Consider the following 17,640-nt stretch of genomic DNA (forward strand, 5'->3'; position numbering starts at 1 on the left):
AGCAATGGGGAATCCCGCCCATCCCCCCCATGGAGAGCAATGGGGAATCCCGCCCATCCCCCACCATCGAGAGCAAAGGGGAATCCTGTCCATCCCTCCATGGAGAGCAACGGGGAATCCTGCCCATCCCCCCATGGAGAGCAACAGGGAATCCCACCCATCCCCCACTGAGAGCACCGGGGAATCCCACCCATCCCCCTGACAGCAAGGGGACAGGGATTTAGAAAGGCGCTTAAAGGGTTCAGGGATCCCCTCGGCTTTCCTGTCTATGGGATTTAGATGCCCAGCTTCCTTCGACCCCATTGCAAAGCCCAGGCTGGGAGGTGCTGGGCCTGGCCCCTTTGGCCGTCAGGGCGCTACCATGTCCGGGGACCGGGGTATGGCCACACTGGGCTGTGAGTGCCCCAGAGGGCATGGTGCCCCCGACTGCCAGCATGCCAACCCCTACCCGCCATAGTTGCCCCCCATCCCTTGGGGCCTGGCCACGCTGAGGCCCCTCGGCCCCCGCCCAGCACTCACCCTGCCCAGGGTGGTGTATTCCATGGAGATCTCCCGGAAGAAGAAGTAGACGTAGTTCCCGTACTCCAGGGCGTGGAGGAAGTGGGGTTCTGGGGGGAGGGGCAGAGACAAGAGGTGAAGTGGGGAGGAGCCATTATGGTAGATGTGTTTGTCTCAGGCACCAGCCACATAAGGAGCACAAAGCACTTTGCAGGTATTAATTCAGGACCCTCAGAGCCCCGCCCCCCGAGGGCTGGGTACAATGTTATCCCCACTACACATGGGGGGAAACTGAGGCAAAGGGTGGGGAAGGGGCTTGCCGGAGCTAGTAGCAGAGCCAGGGATAGAATCCAGAAGTCCTGACTCACCTGCTCTAACCACCAGACCTCACTCCCCTCCCAGAGCTGGGAACAGAACCCAGGAGTCCTGGCACCCAGCCCCCAGCTCTAATCACTAATTTATGTTCCCTGCTAGCGCTAAGGTTCCTGCTAGTTCCCTTGATATGAGTCATTTGCTTCCCTGTATTCCGATGTATTCCTGCTGCGCCCCCGCCCCCCACCAGCCGGGGCTTCCCCGCGGCTTCTGGCCCCCTCACCTCGCAGCCACTTGGAGTCGTACTTGATGGTGCGGAGCACGGGGCTCCTCTCGCCCAGGCTGCGGTAAATCACCGCGTCACTGGCCTGGAAGTCTGCCACGGTGGCTGAGTACAGGTTCCCGTCTGGGAGGGGGGAGGAAGAATGAGAGAGAGGTGAGGGAGAGAGGGAAAAGGGAAGATTAGATACATAGATAAATAAAGAGAGGGAGTGTATGGGGATGGATGGATAAATAGATAGATAGATAGATAGGTGTGTATGAGGAGGGATAGATAGACAGACAGACAGACAGAGGGGGTGTATGGGGATAGATAGATAGATAGATAGATAGATAGATAGATAGATAGATTGTATGGAAATGGATAGATAGAGGGGTTGAACGGGGATAGATGGATAGATAGATAGAGGGGTTGAACAGGGATAGATAGACAGACAGACAGAGGGGGTGTATGGGGATAGATAGATAGATAGATAGATAGATAGATAGATAGATAGATAGATAGTATGGGGATGGATAGATAGAGGGGTTGAACGGGGATGGATGGATAGATAGATAGAGGGGTTGAACAGGGATAGATAGATAGATGGGGTGTATGGGGATAGATAGATAGATAGATGGATAGATAGATGTGTATGGGGATAGATAGACAGACAGACAGACAGAGGGGGTGTATGGGAACAGGACAGACACATTAGATAGATAGACGTGTAGGAAGGAAGGAAGGAAACATAAGGCTGGAGCTCTGGGAGCTGTCTAGTGTAATGGAGATGGGCTTGTCCCGGGGGTGCCCCACACGTGCCCTGTAGCGCCCAGTCCTGGTAACCCCGGGGCAAGGACTGAGCTGGTCGCCATCAGGGAGTTATTCCTGGTGAACTGAGCCAACAAGCAGCTTCTGCCCCTCTCAGTGGGATGCTGCAGGCCGGCCCCTGGGGAGCATTGTCCCATGGGCTTTGTGTGCAAACACTCCCGTGTGTCAATGCACACGCATCAGAGATGGGCCCTAGCCCCTGCCCCGCAGACTCAGCACCCCCCAGCGTCAGGGTGTCAGAATTCAACCCCCCGTGTGGGTCAGAACTGTGTGCGAACCCCCCCACCCTCCACAACCCCAGAACGACCCCCAGGTCCGGACCCCAAAGAATAAGCAATTGACTCAGCAGATGGTGCACAATGTTACAGGACTATGATGCTCACTGACGTTACGCTTTAAAGTCTGCGACCAAACAAAGGGAGAAGCGGCTTTTCCCCCAGGCAGGCTGGTGTGTCGGGACTGACTGCACAGTATGACCACTTTGCCTGTGCAATTGCATATTCAGTGGGGATCAGACCCCCTGTTCTCCCCATAGGGAGTCTGGACCCTGACTGTCACCCCCCCCCATCCCGGCACAGCATCCGGAGGCTGGTTGCGCCACTCAGCCTGTGTCCCACCACCCGCCGAGGGCGTGGCCACGTACCTGCAAAGAGGGCAACGTTGGTCTGCTTGGCATCGAAAGGGCAGCGGGCCTGGCCGTTCAGCTCCTCCCCTTCCTGCTCCAGGCTGCTGATCTGGGAACCAAGGGCCGAGGTGAACTCATGGGCCACGCAAATACCACCCTGGGGCCCTAAAGGAGAGCACGCCACAGCGATGCATGGGGCCCCGTCCAGGGAGGGCTGGGCTGGACTGACCCTCACAGATCCTGGGTGGTCTGAGTGCGGCCCACGGAGCTGATGGCCACCCATTATCTTTGATAGGGAGACATGGCCCATGAGGCCTCCTGCTCCCAGCATGCATTGCCCCACCCTGACCCTGGGGGAATCGGCCAAGGCGTGCTCATACCTGACCTGGGGGAGACTCCAGTCTGTGGGACCCACTCCCTCCTTGGCCTCTCTGCTGAGGCTCCCTGCAAGGGGGTGGTTTCTGAGTCCTGGACACCTGGGCTGAGTCCTAGCAAACTCATTTCACTTGGGGGTCACCCAGCAGCCCCCTGCCGGCCCAGCCTTTGAGCCCTGAGCCTGGATTGGAACCTAAGGCCAGCTCCTGCAGCACGGACGCTGGAAGTTCGCTGGAGCCTAACAAGATTTGCCCAGCCACGCGGGCCACCAGGAACAGCCCTGAGCGTGTGCAGGGCGCTAAGTGAGAAGGATCCAGCCAGCAACCAGGGTCCATCCACTCCCCAAGCCCCACCACCTCAGCCCCTGCATGAGCTAAGCGGGGATCGGGCTTGGTCCCTGTGGGGCTCTGTGATGCTGCAGACAGACCAGCGCGGGGGACGGGTGGGTGGTGCCCTCACCTGGTAGGTCCGGCACATGGGATTGAAGGAGTTCGTCCCACAGGCGAAGAGGGTCCGATCATTTTTGGGCACCAGCACCTTGATGTAGTTATAGCATTCGTCCTGCGGGGGGTTAGCCATGATCCAAATTAAAGGGGGTTGGGGGAGGGGTGGGGGACCTGGCATTGTGGGGGACATGGGTTTGCCTAGCACTGGGAAGGAGGGGTCTGAGGGGTGGGTGTGGTCTCCCTGGATAGTGCAATCAGGTGGTATGGAGGGGCAAAGAAGGGGGTGTGGTCAGCTGGCTCTGACGGGGGTGGGGAGTGAGTCACCTGGGGCGGAGCGGGTGTGTAGATCACCTAGCACCGGAACCTGGGTTAAGTGATGAGGAAAGGAGACAGGAACCTGGAGATGTCACAGTTCCCGATCCCCGTCCAGCCTGGAGGATCTCAAAGGGTTTTGGAAGCTTGTGCCTAGAGCACCACTGGAATGCAGCCACCTGACAGGCACATAGGGTATGGCACAACCCTGCGGGGTGGGGCCCTGAGCCAACCTCCTCTCTCCCACGAAGCTGTAGATGTCATGGGCTTCGGACTGGGCCCTGAAAGCGCATCTCCCAGGAAGGGGGGATGAATCTCCCAGGTGTCCAGAGCTGCCCCCTGCTATGGGAGCTCAGAGACCCACGGGAATGGGTAACGGGATGGCTCACTTGGTGATTATCTGCTCTGTTCATTCCCTCTGGGGCACCTGGCATTGGCCACTGTTGGAAGACAGGATACAGGGCTAGATGGACCTTTGGTCTGACCCAGTAGGGCCGTTCTTACGGGGGAGAGAGAGGCTCCGGGACTTGGACAGGGGCATTTCCAGACTCCAGCTCTCCCCTCTCCCTGGGGTGGCGAGGAGCGAACATCTGTATAGGAACATCTGGAAGCGGAGCCACATTTCTTACCTGCAGCTTCCCACGCATGGCGCAGTTCTTCATGTCCTGGGTCTTCCAGGTGAGATGCTAGAGAAGGGGTGGGGGAGGCAAAAGAAGGGGGTTAGGAGGGGCACAAAGGTGTTCTGGGGGGAGCATGGGACCACGCAGGCGTCCAGCTAAGGAAGGGAAGGGCAGGATGGCAGCTGAGGTCACAGGCTGCTCTGTGGACAGCCCCAGCCAGCAGCTTTTAACTCTTAAGCCGGGTGAGCCAAGAATGCCCAGGCCATGTTCTAACCCCTGACTCCCAGCCCCTGCTCTCACCACTGGAGAACACTCTCTTTGCAGAGCTGACAACGGAACCCAGGAGTCCTGACTCCCAGCCCCTCCTCTCACCACTGGAGAACACTCTCTTTGCAGAGCTGACAACGGAACCCAGGAGTCCTGGCTCCCAGCCCCCTGCTCTCACCACTGCACCCCATTCTGACATGAGGGAAGATTGCCAAACATTCCCACCCACCCCCGCACCATGGCTGCGATTCCCTTTCCTCCTTACCCTGTCGGGATAGAACTCCTCTGGGGCCTGCCTGAGGTCAAAGGCATAAACGTGGTCCCTGTGGGGAGAAAGCAGGGAACATGACGATCTCCCGAGCATGGGAGGAGGGCAGGGCGGGTTGTGATGGTGTCCGTGCGTCGGTGTGCTGTGGTCATGTGCGAGGAGTGTGAGCGGGCTCTGGTTGTGTGAGGGGACCCTGCGTGGGATGGCACAGCTGTGTGCTGTGTGTGTGAGGCCATGTGCACCCTGTCGTTGTGCGAGGGCTGTGGGGGTGTGGGAGGGGATGCATGCACTGTGGCTGGGAGAGGGGCGTGGGAGGTCTGTTCTGTGGCTGCAGGGGTGTGGGACGGGGTGTGCACATGTGGTTGTGCAAGGGGCGTGTGAGGTGTGTGCTATAGTTGTGAGGGTGTGGGAGGGGGTGTGCTCACTCCAGCTGGGCGAGGGGCATGGGCACAGGTGGCTGGGCGAGGGGGTGCGCACACATGGCTGGGCGAGGGGCGTGTGCACACGGCTGATCGTGGGGCGTGCACACACAACTGATTGAGGGACATGCACACACGGCTGATTGAGGGGTGTGGACACAGCTGGGTGAGGGGTGTATGTAAACACAACTGAGGGGCGTGCACACAGCTGATCGAGGGGTGTGCACATGGCTGATCAAGGGGTGTGCACACATGGCTGGGCGAGGGGCGTGCACACATGGCTGGGCGAGGGGTGTATGTACACACAGGGGGTCTGTGCACACTGGCGGCTGGGCGAGGGGCGTGCACACACGACTGGGCGAGGGGTGTATGCACACACAGCTGCGTGAGGGGTGTGCACACTGGCGTCTGGGCGAGGGGTGCAGGGGCCCCGCGTTGCACGTGGGGTGCCCTGGCGCGATGCCCCCTGGGGGCTGTCTCTCTCCTCACTCACCGCGCGGCGATGAAGAGCGTCTGGTTGAGCCGCAGCATCCTCTGGAAGTCCAGGCCGAGCTGGGCCGTGTCATTGTCGCCGGCGAGGCCTCGGAAGCAGGGGTACGGGGACGTCGCTGGTGGCAGAGAGTAGGGCGGCCATTATACGCTTCCACCTCCCCCAACACAGGGGTCCGTCGTCCTCCCGCCCCCCCGCTCCGCACGATGACCACCAGTGACATCCCAGCACTGGGGGGGGTTAATTGGAGTGGGGACAGCGGCTGAGGGGAACCCCATGGTGTCCTTCATACGTCACCCCCCGCACCCTACTGACAGACCCTGTTCCGGTCCCAGGGGTTCATTCCAGACTTGGGGAGACACCCCAGCCAGACACCCCAGCCCAGGCGGGGGCCACTCCATTTGCTCTCCCTCTGGTGGGAATGGGGGGACACGTCATGGTCTCGGCAGCAGGTCATGTGGTCTAGTGGCCAAGGCCACGAAGTGGCTCGCCCAGTGTCCTGTCCTACAGGCGGCTGGCTCGGGCGACATGAGCGTGGCAGGTCTCAGCCCAGGCCCGTGGCTCGACACCCGTGGGCTCCCTGCTCTGGGGGGCAGCATGGAGGGCACGACCGGGCTGGCTTACTCGGCAGGCCCACGGTGCTGAGGGGAGCGAGGTCCTTGGGGAAGGAGAGTGCGGACGGCAGCAGGCATCGGCCCAGCAGGAGGAGCACAGCGGCCGCAGCAGGGCAGGAGGGGGGCATCCTCGTGGCCTTCCCAGCCGGAGAGCAGAGCGGAACCGGCTGGGCCTTACGACTGGACCATCGCTCGCTCGCCCATCGGCAGGACCTGTGGAGACGGGGGGGAAGGGGGTGGCTGTCACTGTCACATCGACCTCGGAGCCCACGCTGCTGGCTCTACGCAGCTCCTCCTCCTCCTCTTCAGAACATGGAGGCGCCTCCCCACCGTGCCTCACAAGCCCTCGTTCCACCCCAGAGCCAGGGCTGTGGCAACGGAGCTGGGGAAGGGGGAGCTTCCCGCAGGCTCTGCCTCCCTGCCGACGTGCTCCAGCCCTGCCTTCTGGGCACCCCCTCCACTTGAGCTAGCGCCCCCCTCAGGTTGCTTCTGGTTGATGCCTCGTGGGGCACGGCACAGGAACGACGGGAGGGACAGAGAGGCCTGGGGTGCAGAACAGCTGGCCCTGGGTCGGTCCAACCGGGCACAATGGGGAGGGAATGGGACGCACACGGGTGCCATGAGTCAGGCTGGGCAGGCTCCAGAAAAGCCGGTAAGGCCAAATGGGAGCAAGATGGTCAATCCGCGCCCACAACCTCCGCCCCCCCCAACAAAAAATTAATGTAAGGGTCTATTGGTAACAGCAGAGCCAAAAGGCCAATCGGAGGGAAAGGCAGACACAGGCGATTTGCCAGCATTGACTCACTAAAGCCCACAGCATCCCTGCGAAGGCATCACCACTTCGTTATACAGATGGGGAAACTGAGGCAGGCGGGGGGGGGGTGACTGCCCCAGGTCATACATCCGGTCAGCTGCAAATCTTGGGAAAGAACCCATAACCACTAGATCACACTCTCCTTCCTTAGAGCCCAGAAGCCCTGACTCCTACGGCCTTGCTCTAGCCATTGGATTACACTCTCCTCCCAGAGCTGGAGAGAGAAGCCAGGAGTCCTGATTCCCAGACCCTCCTGCTTTGCTCCTAGACCCCGCTGCCCTCCCGGGGCTGCAAACAGAACCCAGGAGTCCGGATGCCCAGACCTTATAGCCTGATTCTTATTTACATTAAGACTCCCCTGCTTTAAGGCCTCTTCATTTTGCCCTGGCTTTCCCAGCCCCCCCACCCCCCAGCTCTAACCACTAGACACCACACCCAACGCCAAGGGGCCCTACAAGCAGCCACATGGGATTTGGGGATGCTGAGGACTGCTGAAAGCACAGAAAGCCCTGCCCAGGGTGCACCCGTCCTCAGAATACCCGGTAGGCGCGGGTGCCCTGGGAGCGCAGGCTCCGCCCAAGCGGGGACGGGCAGGGGCGTGAACACCCCCGCCCCCCCAGCCCCCACTTTGTCCTGCAGGCTGGAGCTCTCCCCAGGCCAGGTTATAAACAGGGTACCAGACCCCCACCCGGCCCAGCTCGCATATGGGGCTTGCAAGCATTCGGGAGCAGCAGCTGGAGCAAGGGGTCGAGTTACAATGGGAGCTGCAGCCTAAGATCTGGGTTGTGGGGGGAGGAAGGGAGCGATGAGAGGGGGAAGAGTGTGGGGTGGGGGGAAGCAACCCCATTTCCCCCCCTCCCCCGATGCCAGAGGACCCACACCTCTTCCCCAATCCCCTTTCATTTGGATCATGGCTAACCCCCTACATCAAGGTACTGCTGCATGAAGTAGTAACAACAACCCAAATACATGGTTTCCGCCTTCAGCACCCCCACTGAAAAACTGTTCCAGCACCACTGATACCCTGGGCGTGTGTAAGGCGCATGTGTGTGTGAGTGTATCCCTGTGTGTGTGTGAATGTATGTGTAAGCGGTGAGTTCTATGTAGACCGCTGTGTGTGTGTGTAATGGTTGTGTATGTGTATACCAGCGAGTGTGTATACCTGTATGTGAGCAGGTGTGGGAGTGTGTAAGGGGTGTGTGTGTATAACTGTGTGTGTGAGGTGTATAAAGTGTGTGTGTGTCTATGTTTATATGTGTGTAAGGGTTGTGTGTACAGGCTGTGTGTGAGGGCTGTGGGGGATGTATAAGGTGTGTATGTGTAAAGATTGTGTGTGTATACCTGTGAACGGGTGTATGAGAGGTGTGTGTGAGTCTATGTATAAGTGTGTGTGTACAGGCTGTGTGTGAGGGGTGTATAAGAGGAGTTGTAAAAGCTGTGTGTGTGAGGGGGTGTTGGAGTGTATAAGGGTGTGGGTGTGGAAAAGGGGGTGTATGGGCTGTGTGTGAGGGGGTATACAAGGACTGTGTGTGCAGGGCGTGGGGGTGTAAAAGGGCTGTGTGTACAAGGGCTATGTGAGAGGGGATGTGAATATGTATATGGAGTGTGTGTGAGAGGGGGTGTGGGAGTGTATAAGGGGGGGTGTATGGGCTGGGGGATTGTACAAGGACTGTGTGTGTGAGGAGTGTGAGGGTGTAAAAGGGCTGTGTGTGAGGGGATGTGAGAGTGTATAAGGACTGTGTGTGAGAGGGGGTGTGGGATTGTATAAGGGGGTGTATGGGCTGTGTGGGGGGGGTGTACAAGGACTGTGTGTGTGTGCAGGGTGTGAGCGTGTAAAAGGGGTGTGCGTACAAGGGGTGTGTGTGGGAGGTGTGGTGGAGACTCTCACCATCCACACACCCCAGGAGAGCCATTCTCTGGGCTGCCAATTAGCAGGCCCTGCCCACAGGGCCTCCCCCGGGTTCAGCGGGCAGCCAGTGCCCTGGAACAGAGGCAGGTGATGGCGTCAGTGCCGCGTGGCGCTGACGGGCGCTGACGCGGGTTGGCTCTTGCGGGAGTCTCAGAAAATCTCTCCGGTAATTCCAGGACGGAGCTCGGTGTCTCTGGAAAGTCACCGGGGTGAACCCGAGACCATTCCCCGCCCTCCGGAGTTCCCACGCAGGCTGGATGTGGGCTCGTCCCCCTGGAGAGCTCCCCAGAGCACAGGCAAGGGGGGGGTAGAGACTAGCCAACTTGGGGGGACATGAGGGTGCTATTGCAAAGGCCAGCTCAGCAGCAGTTTGGAGCAGAGCCCCAGATGGACGGACAGACACACTTGTTTTAAAAGGAAAAATGTGACAACAAATTCTTTATCGGACGAGTGTTTCCGGCTCCACCCCCCTGCTCTGACCACTAGGCTCAACTCCCCTCCCAGAGCTCCTTCCCAGCACTGAAAATAGAACCCAGGAGTCCTGACTCCCAGTCCCCTCCCCCTGCTCACACCATGAGAAACCACTTGAGCGGGACGAACCCAGGAGTCCTGGCTGCCAGTCACCTGCTCTAACCACTGCTCCGCGCCACCTGCCAGCTCAGCGCTGCGCCCCTTTCCCCTTGGGAGGAGCCGGAGACCTGCCCCGGGAAGGGGAAATCGTCGCCAAAGCCCAATTAATGCCCAACACGACGGCAGGAAACGACAGTTACAAGGAGGCTTGTGGGGTGGGCTGGGGGGGGACCCCGTTCCAGGGCGGTTTTCCGGCTGGGAGTCAAGTGCCAGGCAACCCAGAGTGGTGAGCCATGATTAGCCAGGGACGGGAGTTTGTGCTGCCGGATGTATAGGGAGCAGAGGGGCTGGGGTCCCGGCTCGGGGCAGCGGGGGTTAGGGGAGGGGAGACAGCACTAGGGAAGGAAGGAAGGGGAGAAAAGAGGAGGAAAGAAGGCGCTAGGGATGGAGAGATGGAGGAAGGCTGGGCTGAGTGTGAGAGAGAGGAGGGGAGAGGGGGGAGGGGTGTGAGTATGGAAATGATTGGGAATGAGAGTGTGTGTGGGTGTGTGTCAGTGAACGTGGGAATAGGAGCGTGTGTGTGTGCATGCATGCGTGTGTGTGTATCCAGGCAGGGGAATGCATGGTGTGTGTGTGTGTGGGGGGGTGTAGCTGGACAGGGACAATGCATGGAGGGGATTACTGCAGGGGCAGGGTGATGCATGGTGTATGTGTGTGTGTGTATCCAGGAAGGATGAGGCTGTGTGTGTGTGTGTAGTCAGACAGGGGCAATGCATAGTGTGTGCGTGTCTGTGTGTGTGCAGCTGTGGGGGCAATGCATGGGGTGTGTGTGTGTTTGTGCACGTGTGTGTGTATCCAGGCAGCAGGATGCATGGTGTGTGGGGGTGTAGCTGGGCAGGGACAATGCATGGAGGGGATTACTGGAGGGGCGGGTTGATGCATGGTGTGTGTGTGTGTGTCCAGGAAGGATGAGGCAGTTGTGTGTGTGTGTGTGGTGTGTATACTGAGAAGAGCAGGGGCTGGGAAGAGAATGATTTGAGCTCACCAGCAGGTTTGCAAGTCCCAGCACCCCATCCCCTCCTGTCAGCCCGAGCTCCCCGCTGCACTGCTAATTACGAGGAGCTGTGCCATCCCAATCACCTGCTAATTGGAAGTTGGGACTGATTAGCTGGGAGCTGTAATCTGATTGTGATGAGGCACCAGGTTAGAACAAAGCCAGGCTGCCAGGCCGTTCTGCAGGTCGCTTTCTTGGGCAGTAGCCGGGAGGGGTTGGTGGGGGAAGAACCTGGCACCCTGAAGATGCCCCCCGATGTCGGGCGTCATTCTCAGCCACGCCCTGCTACTCCTGGCCATTCACTCCATGGAGCCGACGCACGGTCCCCCAAAGTGGGGCGAGGGGACCTGGGCTCTGGAGCGGAGGGAGGTCTGGTCAGTCGCCTTGGACTCTTGATCAGGAAGAAAGCTAAGCTGACGCACTGGAGCACGAAGCGTAGCCAGGAGCCCTTTGCCAACAGGGGAAACAGCCAGGCCTAATCAAAAAACTCCATTAGCGCCCAGGTCCGGCTGCTCAGTCACACATATCACCCCCCACAGCCAACAAGAGGCCCCAGGCTCCCAGGGGAGGCAGGGGACCTGGGTTCTCATCCCAGCTCAGCCACCTGCCGGATAACTTTGGGCTGGAGAACCCGTCCGCTCTCTGTGCCTCAGTTTCCCCTCCCCTGTAGCTGTCTGTTTAGCTTGGGAGGGCTTTGGGGCAGGGATTGTCTCTCGCTCCACACCTGTCAAGTGCCCGGCACAATGGGGCCCCTATCTCAGTTGCTACCGTCATGTAACTAAGTCGTCGTAAAAGCCAGAAAATCCAGAAATCTGGGTTTAAGTCAATTTTTAAGCCACTTCTCCGGAACCGTGTTAATTGCCCTGCGTCCAGGCTAACCCCAATGAAATGGAGCAGCTGTGGTCTCAGAGCTGGGCAAGCCCTTGAGCCGCACGGCTTCTCTGTTTGCATCTACACTGCTCCCTGGTAATAGGGGGGATGGAGGCATCAAACCCCAGGCCCGGCTGGGGCGATAGCCGTTTATTGGCGTTTTCCAGGAAGTCTCGGCAGGCTCCTGCGGGAGGCTCGCTGCATTTTGCTTTTCTTGTCTCCCAGCGCTTGTTCCTGGTGATTGAGTTACAATGAAAATACACCCGGCGCCGGGGCTGATCATATGGTTCACTCGTGAGTGACTGAGCTGAGAATTCGCCCCCCCTGCCCTCCTCGCTCACTGCCTGTCAGCAGCCAGGACACCAGAGAACGCTGGTTATGAACCTCCAGCCCGCACTGAATGAGAGGGGAGTCAAATCACTCCATTGACATGGCTTGTCAGCTTAGCAGTACGTCGCCGAGGGCCTCGGTTAACATCCTGCAGAAGTGGTACGGTTAGGATGGCTAATCTTGAGCAGTGATGCCTAGTGGGTGGATCGCTACCCTGAGACTCAGGAGGCCTGAGTTCTAGACCCACCTCTACCACTAGCCTGCTGGGTGACCCTGGGCAAGTCCTTTCCCCACCCCGTGCCGCAGTTTCCCCATCTGTGAAACGGGGATAACCGTACCGACCTCCTTTGTAAAGTGCTTTGAGATCTGTGGAAAAGAGCTATTAAAGGGCGTCAGAATGCACAGAGCTCTCCCCAGATCCGGTCTGATTTCTTTGATGGGAAGCATGACGGTATCAGGGAATGCCCCCAGCTGAGATTCGAGCCCCATTGTGCCAGGCGTTGCACAGACAGAGCAGAGCGCATCCCTGCTCCAGAGGGCTCCCGGCCCAAACACATAAAGGGACAAACGGGAGCTGAGGTCTGGAATGCCGTTTGTACAAACACCCCGAGCTGGCTTTAAACTTGTGAAGCTGTGGCAGGATGGACTTCGGCGTGGGCTAGCTGCCCACGTAATTACCCTGTGGCGGGGGCTTCTCTGCTCCAGCACCCGAGCAGGTCCCAGGAAATCTAGCTGGGGTACATCTACACACGCTGCTGTCACCCCACGATTGCAAACTCGCCCTACCCTTAGGATAGGACAAGAGACAGCAGGTGGAGACAGCCGGGGGAGCACAAGGAAACCAGGAGACAAGATTGGGCCAGCATGACGGACAGTGAGATCTGCTTCTGCAAAACTGGCCTGATCCCTTCCCTGGATCCCATTCCAATGAGGAGCCGATACCAGGTGCTGGGAAGCCAGCACAATCTACGAAAAGCCGTGAATTTCATGTGGGGGGGGACAGACGGCAAAGACGCATTTTTAATATAGACTGAAAATTAATTTCTTCCCCGAGCTCCGTGCTGCGACCGTCACCATTCCCAGAATCCCAGCGGGGCGTGCGCCGAGCTCTCCTTTGTCGGCGCGGCCCAGCAGGTGAGAAGGAGGCCGGGGCGGATTTGTTTACACTTGATAAACTGACGCTCCAGCCGATTTATAATTAGACTGATGGGGAAGGGGCCCTTTTATGTTTTCAACACCATTTAAAAATAGATGGTGAGTCACATGGAGAGAAGGTTTCTTTTTACCCCGGGGCAGAGAGTGGCCAGGACTCAGCCTTCCCTGCTACGGCTGGCCCAGGCCGTGGGCTGCAGAGCGATACACACCAGGGGATTGCAAAGGTGGGTGAGGATCATTTGTCACACTTGACAGATGGAGAAAAATGAGGCAGAGAGATGGGAAGTGACTTATCCAGACCCACGCAGCAAGGAATCAGCAGAGCTCGGTATAGAGCCTGGGAGTCTTGAGCAACCATCCCCTGTGCTAACCACTAGATCACACTGCCTCCTATGGCTGGGAATAGAAGCCAGGAGTCCTGGCTCCAGTATACCCTACTCTGATGACTAGATTCCACTCCCCTCTCACAGGTGTGAAGAGACTAGCGGTCCTGACTCTGAGCCCCTCTTACTCTACCTACTAGGCCACATACCTTTCCAGATCCAGGACTAGAACCCAGGAGTCCTGCTGGTAAGGCCTGACTACTCTAACCCACAGCAAGGAATAGAACCCAGGAGTCCTGGCACCCTGTCCCCACCTAACCCCAACCCACTACACCTCACTCCTCTCCCAGAGCAGGGAATGGAACCCAGGAGTCCTGGCTCCCTGTCCCCACCTAACCCCAACCCACTACACCTCACTCCTCTCCCAGAGCAGGGAATGGAACCCAGGAGTCCTGGCTCCCTGTCCCCACCTAACCCCAACCCACTACACCTCACTCCTCTCCCAGAGCAGGGAATAGAACCCAGGAGTCCTGGCTCCCTGTCCCCACCTAACCCCAACCCACTACACCTCACTCCCCTCCCAGAGCAGGGAATAGAACCCAGGAGTCCTGGCTCCCTGTCCCCACCTAACCCCAACCCACTACACCTCACTCCCCTCCCAGAGCAGGGAATGGAACCCAGGAGTCCTGGCTCTCAGCCCTCTGTGCTACAGCCTCATGGGCAGCCTAAGGGTGTTGGACTCATGCCAGTCCTACCAACTCCCTCGGTGGGTTTTGTGCCAGTCACCCCCAGTGTAACATTAACCCCTATTCCAGAAGCTGAGCAACGTGGGGGGAACCAGCCCCCCAAATGCCTGTGAGTTTAGTGCCACCCAGGCAGGTGTCTTTCTGCCAGACAGATGGCGTGACGACGCACTGCTGGGGGGAGCCCCATTGCTTGGGGGCTGTATAATACTGGGCAGCACAAAGCGCTGGAGAGATGGATGGACCAGATCCTGACCCTACTGGGCCTGATCCGCGGCCAATGTCCCATCGCATTTCATGGGAGCAGCCCTGGTGCCTAGAGGGTCCATCAGGATCCTCCGTCTCCGGTCCCTGTAACTCACCATTGGGTGAAATGAGCTGGGGGAGGGGGAACCTTGGGCCAATCGCTACGTCCCCAAACGCTCCCAGCGGATTCATCACTCAACCAGTCCCCAATTGGCTGAGTCAGCCGCGGGGCCACGGACTACATGGTCCACGAGAGGCCGTGGCAGTGGGTGGCGAGTGCAGAATCTTCCCCTTCCGCTGCCGCCCTTCCTCCCGGCCTCCAGCCCCCGTGTCCGCCCCACCCCTGCCAGTCCCTCCAGCCCAACCTCTCCCCCACCAAAGGGATTTAGATAACAAGACTGAACCCAAAGATCCCTGGCGCTACCATGCCACCTGCCCGCTCGTTCTGCACGCACGTTCTACCCCTTCCCCGCCCCCCTCGCCCAGGGGCTGTCTTGTTTATTTCGTCGCAGGCAGGGGCTGTCTTGTCTGTACAGCGCCTAGCACAAGGAGGCCCTGTTCTCTGTTGGAAACCAGGCGCTCCCGTCATAAACAAGCTCCCCCATGGATGAACAGAGTTGTTAAGCTGGAATCTTTCGTAGCAATTACTGGTTTAGGCGCTAATCTAGCCGGGAGCCTGCATCTGCCAGTGGCTGGCATCAGCTGGAAAAGACTGGCATAAAGAGCCCTGCAGGAGGTAGGGTAACCTGCCCCCACTAGTCAGAACTGGAGACAGTTTTTCTCATCCAAGCAAAGGCCTCTCTGCTTTGGCTCTTCCCCACGGTACCCGGGGAGGAGGGTGGACTGATCTCAGTCTAGCTCTGCAGGGTGGAGGAGGTGTTGGGTTTTTTTCCTCCGTTGTGCCATAAAAACGTGTCATAATTTTAAAGCCCAGGCGAAGGGAAGGGAAGGGCGAGGAAAAGCACAAATGCGAAGGACGACCCCCCGATAGGCTGAGAAACTGTCGAAACGGCGGCGCCGTCAAGCCATCTGTCTGGCAGAAAGACACCTGCCTGGGTGGCACTATAAATAGGCCAGGAATGAGCCTGGCTCAGGCGCCAGCGAGCTGCTGTGATTAATGGGAGAGCTGCCAGACAGTGGCGGAGGGGGACAGGGTGGCTCCGGCGCATGGGGATAGCACACAGGGCCTTTCACCTCCCAGTCTAGGGCTGGAGATTGCCCACCGGATCCTTGGGCTTCTCTGTCGGTCCGCATCTCCTGTCTCTTGTCTTAGACTGTAAGCTCTTTGGGGCAGGGGCCGTCTGTTTGTTCTGGGTTTGTACAGCGCCTAGCGCCATGGGGCCTGGGCCATGACTGGCCATGTTCATTCAGGGCGGACCAAGGCCCGCGTTACACCGGCGGGCAGATGAGATGAGGCCAACGGTCCCGTCTGGCCTTGGAATTCAGGCCTCTGGTTCCGTTTGGAAATGGGGAGCGAGGGATGGCCGGAGACTACGGGTGCATGTTGCAGGTGAGCCGAGGCGTGTCACAGACGTGTTATAGGCACCGCGGGGTGATAGATGGCTAGACATGACCTATAGCAATTGGTCACTCGGCTCTATAGGGATCGATTAACTTTTCTGAGGATGCTTTATAAAGAGGACCTGATGGAAAGGTTTGCCCATGCCCGATGGCGCCGCCAGGGCTGCGGCCCCCGTTGGCGTAAGCTGGCAAAGCTCCGTTGCCTTCAGCTGAGGGGGCAGGTGCTGGCATGAGGCCCCTGAGGCTGTGCCCCCCCTCCCTCCCGCCATTAAGATACAGAGCGGGTCCTGCTCCCCCTCACCAACCTGAGCCTGCCTGGTGCCATCCTGTCACACTGTCTTGCCTTCCTTCCAGGTGGTCCTGTCTGCAGGGGGGACTGCGAGGGGCTCCAGGCAGCTGGCAGGGACGGGGCAGGGAAGGCATCAGAGCTGGGGGGGCAGGGTGAGCAGACAGGTTGGGTGGGGGGTGCCAACATAGGGCTGGCTGTTGAGCTAGGCAGGTTCGGGACTAAAAAAGGAGCCACCAATCGAAATCCTCAGGAGCTCTGGCCTCATTCCAGCTCCAGTTATTGCTCCTTGCTGTTGCCCAGTTTCCAGCAACGGGTGGCTGGGATCCCTAGGCCAGTGACTGTATCAGTGCTGCGGAAAGAACCCAGGAGTCCTGGGCTGGCTCACCCCTCCACGGCCAGTCTCTCCCTTCCCCCCACCTCTCTCTCTCTCTCTCTGAATCCATCAGTTCTTTTTCCGCTCTATTATTTTTAAAGAAAGATCCCAGCGCTGCTGTCGCTGCCACACGCATCATTAGCGCGGTTAATTACACTGCTGCCGAAAAGCCGGGCTCAGCCGCTTCCCCCCGCCCCCCGGCTGCCCCCAGCCCCTGGCTGGCACGGCACAGCACTCCTGGAATTAGTTGTGTGAGTGTGGGGAGTGGGCTTTGGGCCTCTAGAGGTTATGGGATGAGGACTGGGATCTAGTCCCAGCTCTGACAGGGGACTGGGGACTAATGGTTAGCGCGGGGCCAGGGGGAGCCAGGATTCCTGGGTTCTGCTCCCAGCTCTGGGAGGGGAGTGGCGACTAGTGGTTAGAGGAGGGAGGTGGGAGGAGCCAGGATTCCTGGGTTCTGTTCCCAGGTCTGGGAGGGGAGTGGCAACTAGTGGTTAGAGGAGGGAGCTGGGGGGAACCAGGATTCCTGGGTTCTGCTCCCAGGTCTGGGAGGGGAGTGGCAACTAGTGGTTAGAGGAGGGAGCTGGGGGGAGCTAGGATTCCTGGGTTCTAGTCCCAGCTCTGGGAGGGGCGTGGCAACTAGTGGTCAGAGCAGGCGGCGGGGGTGGGGGATAGCCAGGACTCCTGGGTTCTATTTCCTCACTCTGCCAGTGTGGCCCTAGGTGAGTTACTTCCCTCTCTCTGTCCCGCCTCTCCCACCGAACAAAGGCTGCTGAGACACTAACACCCTCTCTAGGGTCCTTTCCCCACACTGGCACTGCAACAACTCAGCCCCCAGGAGGGGTGGCTGCAGAATGATGCTTAGCAGGCACCAGGCTAACGGCCAGCTACACCACCTGTGGGTCTGGTCCCTGGTGTCCGTGACCACGGGGTAACAACCATGCATGGTGCTTGCACGGTAACAAAGACCCTCCCCCCACCCCGGGGAGCTGTTCCCACCTTCCAGCTGTCCCGGTCTCCCAAGGCAGCTGCTCCCATCCAACAGCATGGGAACACTGGGGGGACAAAGGGCTTGGTCCTGGAGAGGGAAAATTCACCTCCTGGCCA

The 17,640-nt window shown here is 59.0% G+C and overlaps 1 protein-coding gene across 1 annotated transcript in view; it reads right to left on the reverse strand.

The window, feature by feature from the left end:
• Window positions 1-17,640, reverse strand: part of SEMA6C (semaphorin 6C) — a 66,665-nt gene that overhangs the window by 4,556 nt on the left and 44,469 nt on the right. The window contains exons 3-10 of the mRNA XM_034756594.1: window positions 6,347-6,549; window positions 5,726-5,840; window positions 4,811-4,868; window positions 4,288-4,344; window positions 3,360-3,461; window positions 2,544-2,634; window positions 1,094-1,216; window positions 520-608 (exon numbers count right to left, since the gene is read on the reverse strand). Coding sequence (XP_034612485.1) covers window positions 520-608; window positions 1,094-1,216; window positions 2,544-2,634; window positions 3,360-3,461; window positions 4,288-4,344; window positions 4,811-4,868; window positions 5,726-5,840; window positions 6,347-6,464 — 753 coding nt within the window. The 5' untranslated portion in view covers window positions 6,465-6,549. The remainder of the gene's footprint in view (window positions 1-519; window positions 609-1,093; window positions 1,217-2,543; window positions 2,635-3,359; window positions 3,462-4,287; window positions 4,345-4,810; window positions 4,869-5,725; window positions 5,841-6,346; window positions 6,550-17,640) is intronic.

Source organism: Trachemys scripta, chromosome 24 (genome assembly GCF_013100865.1).
Source record: "Trachemys scripta elegans isolate TJP31775 chromosome 24, CAS_Tse_1.0, whole genome shotgun sequence".
Classification (NCBI taxonomy): Eukaryota; Metazoa; Chordata; order Testudines; family Emydidae; genus Trachemys; species Trachemys scripta.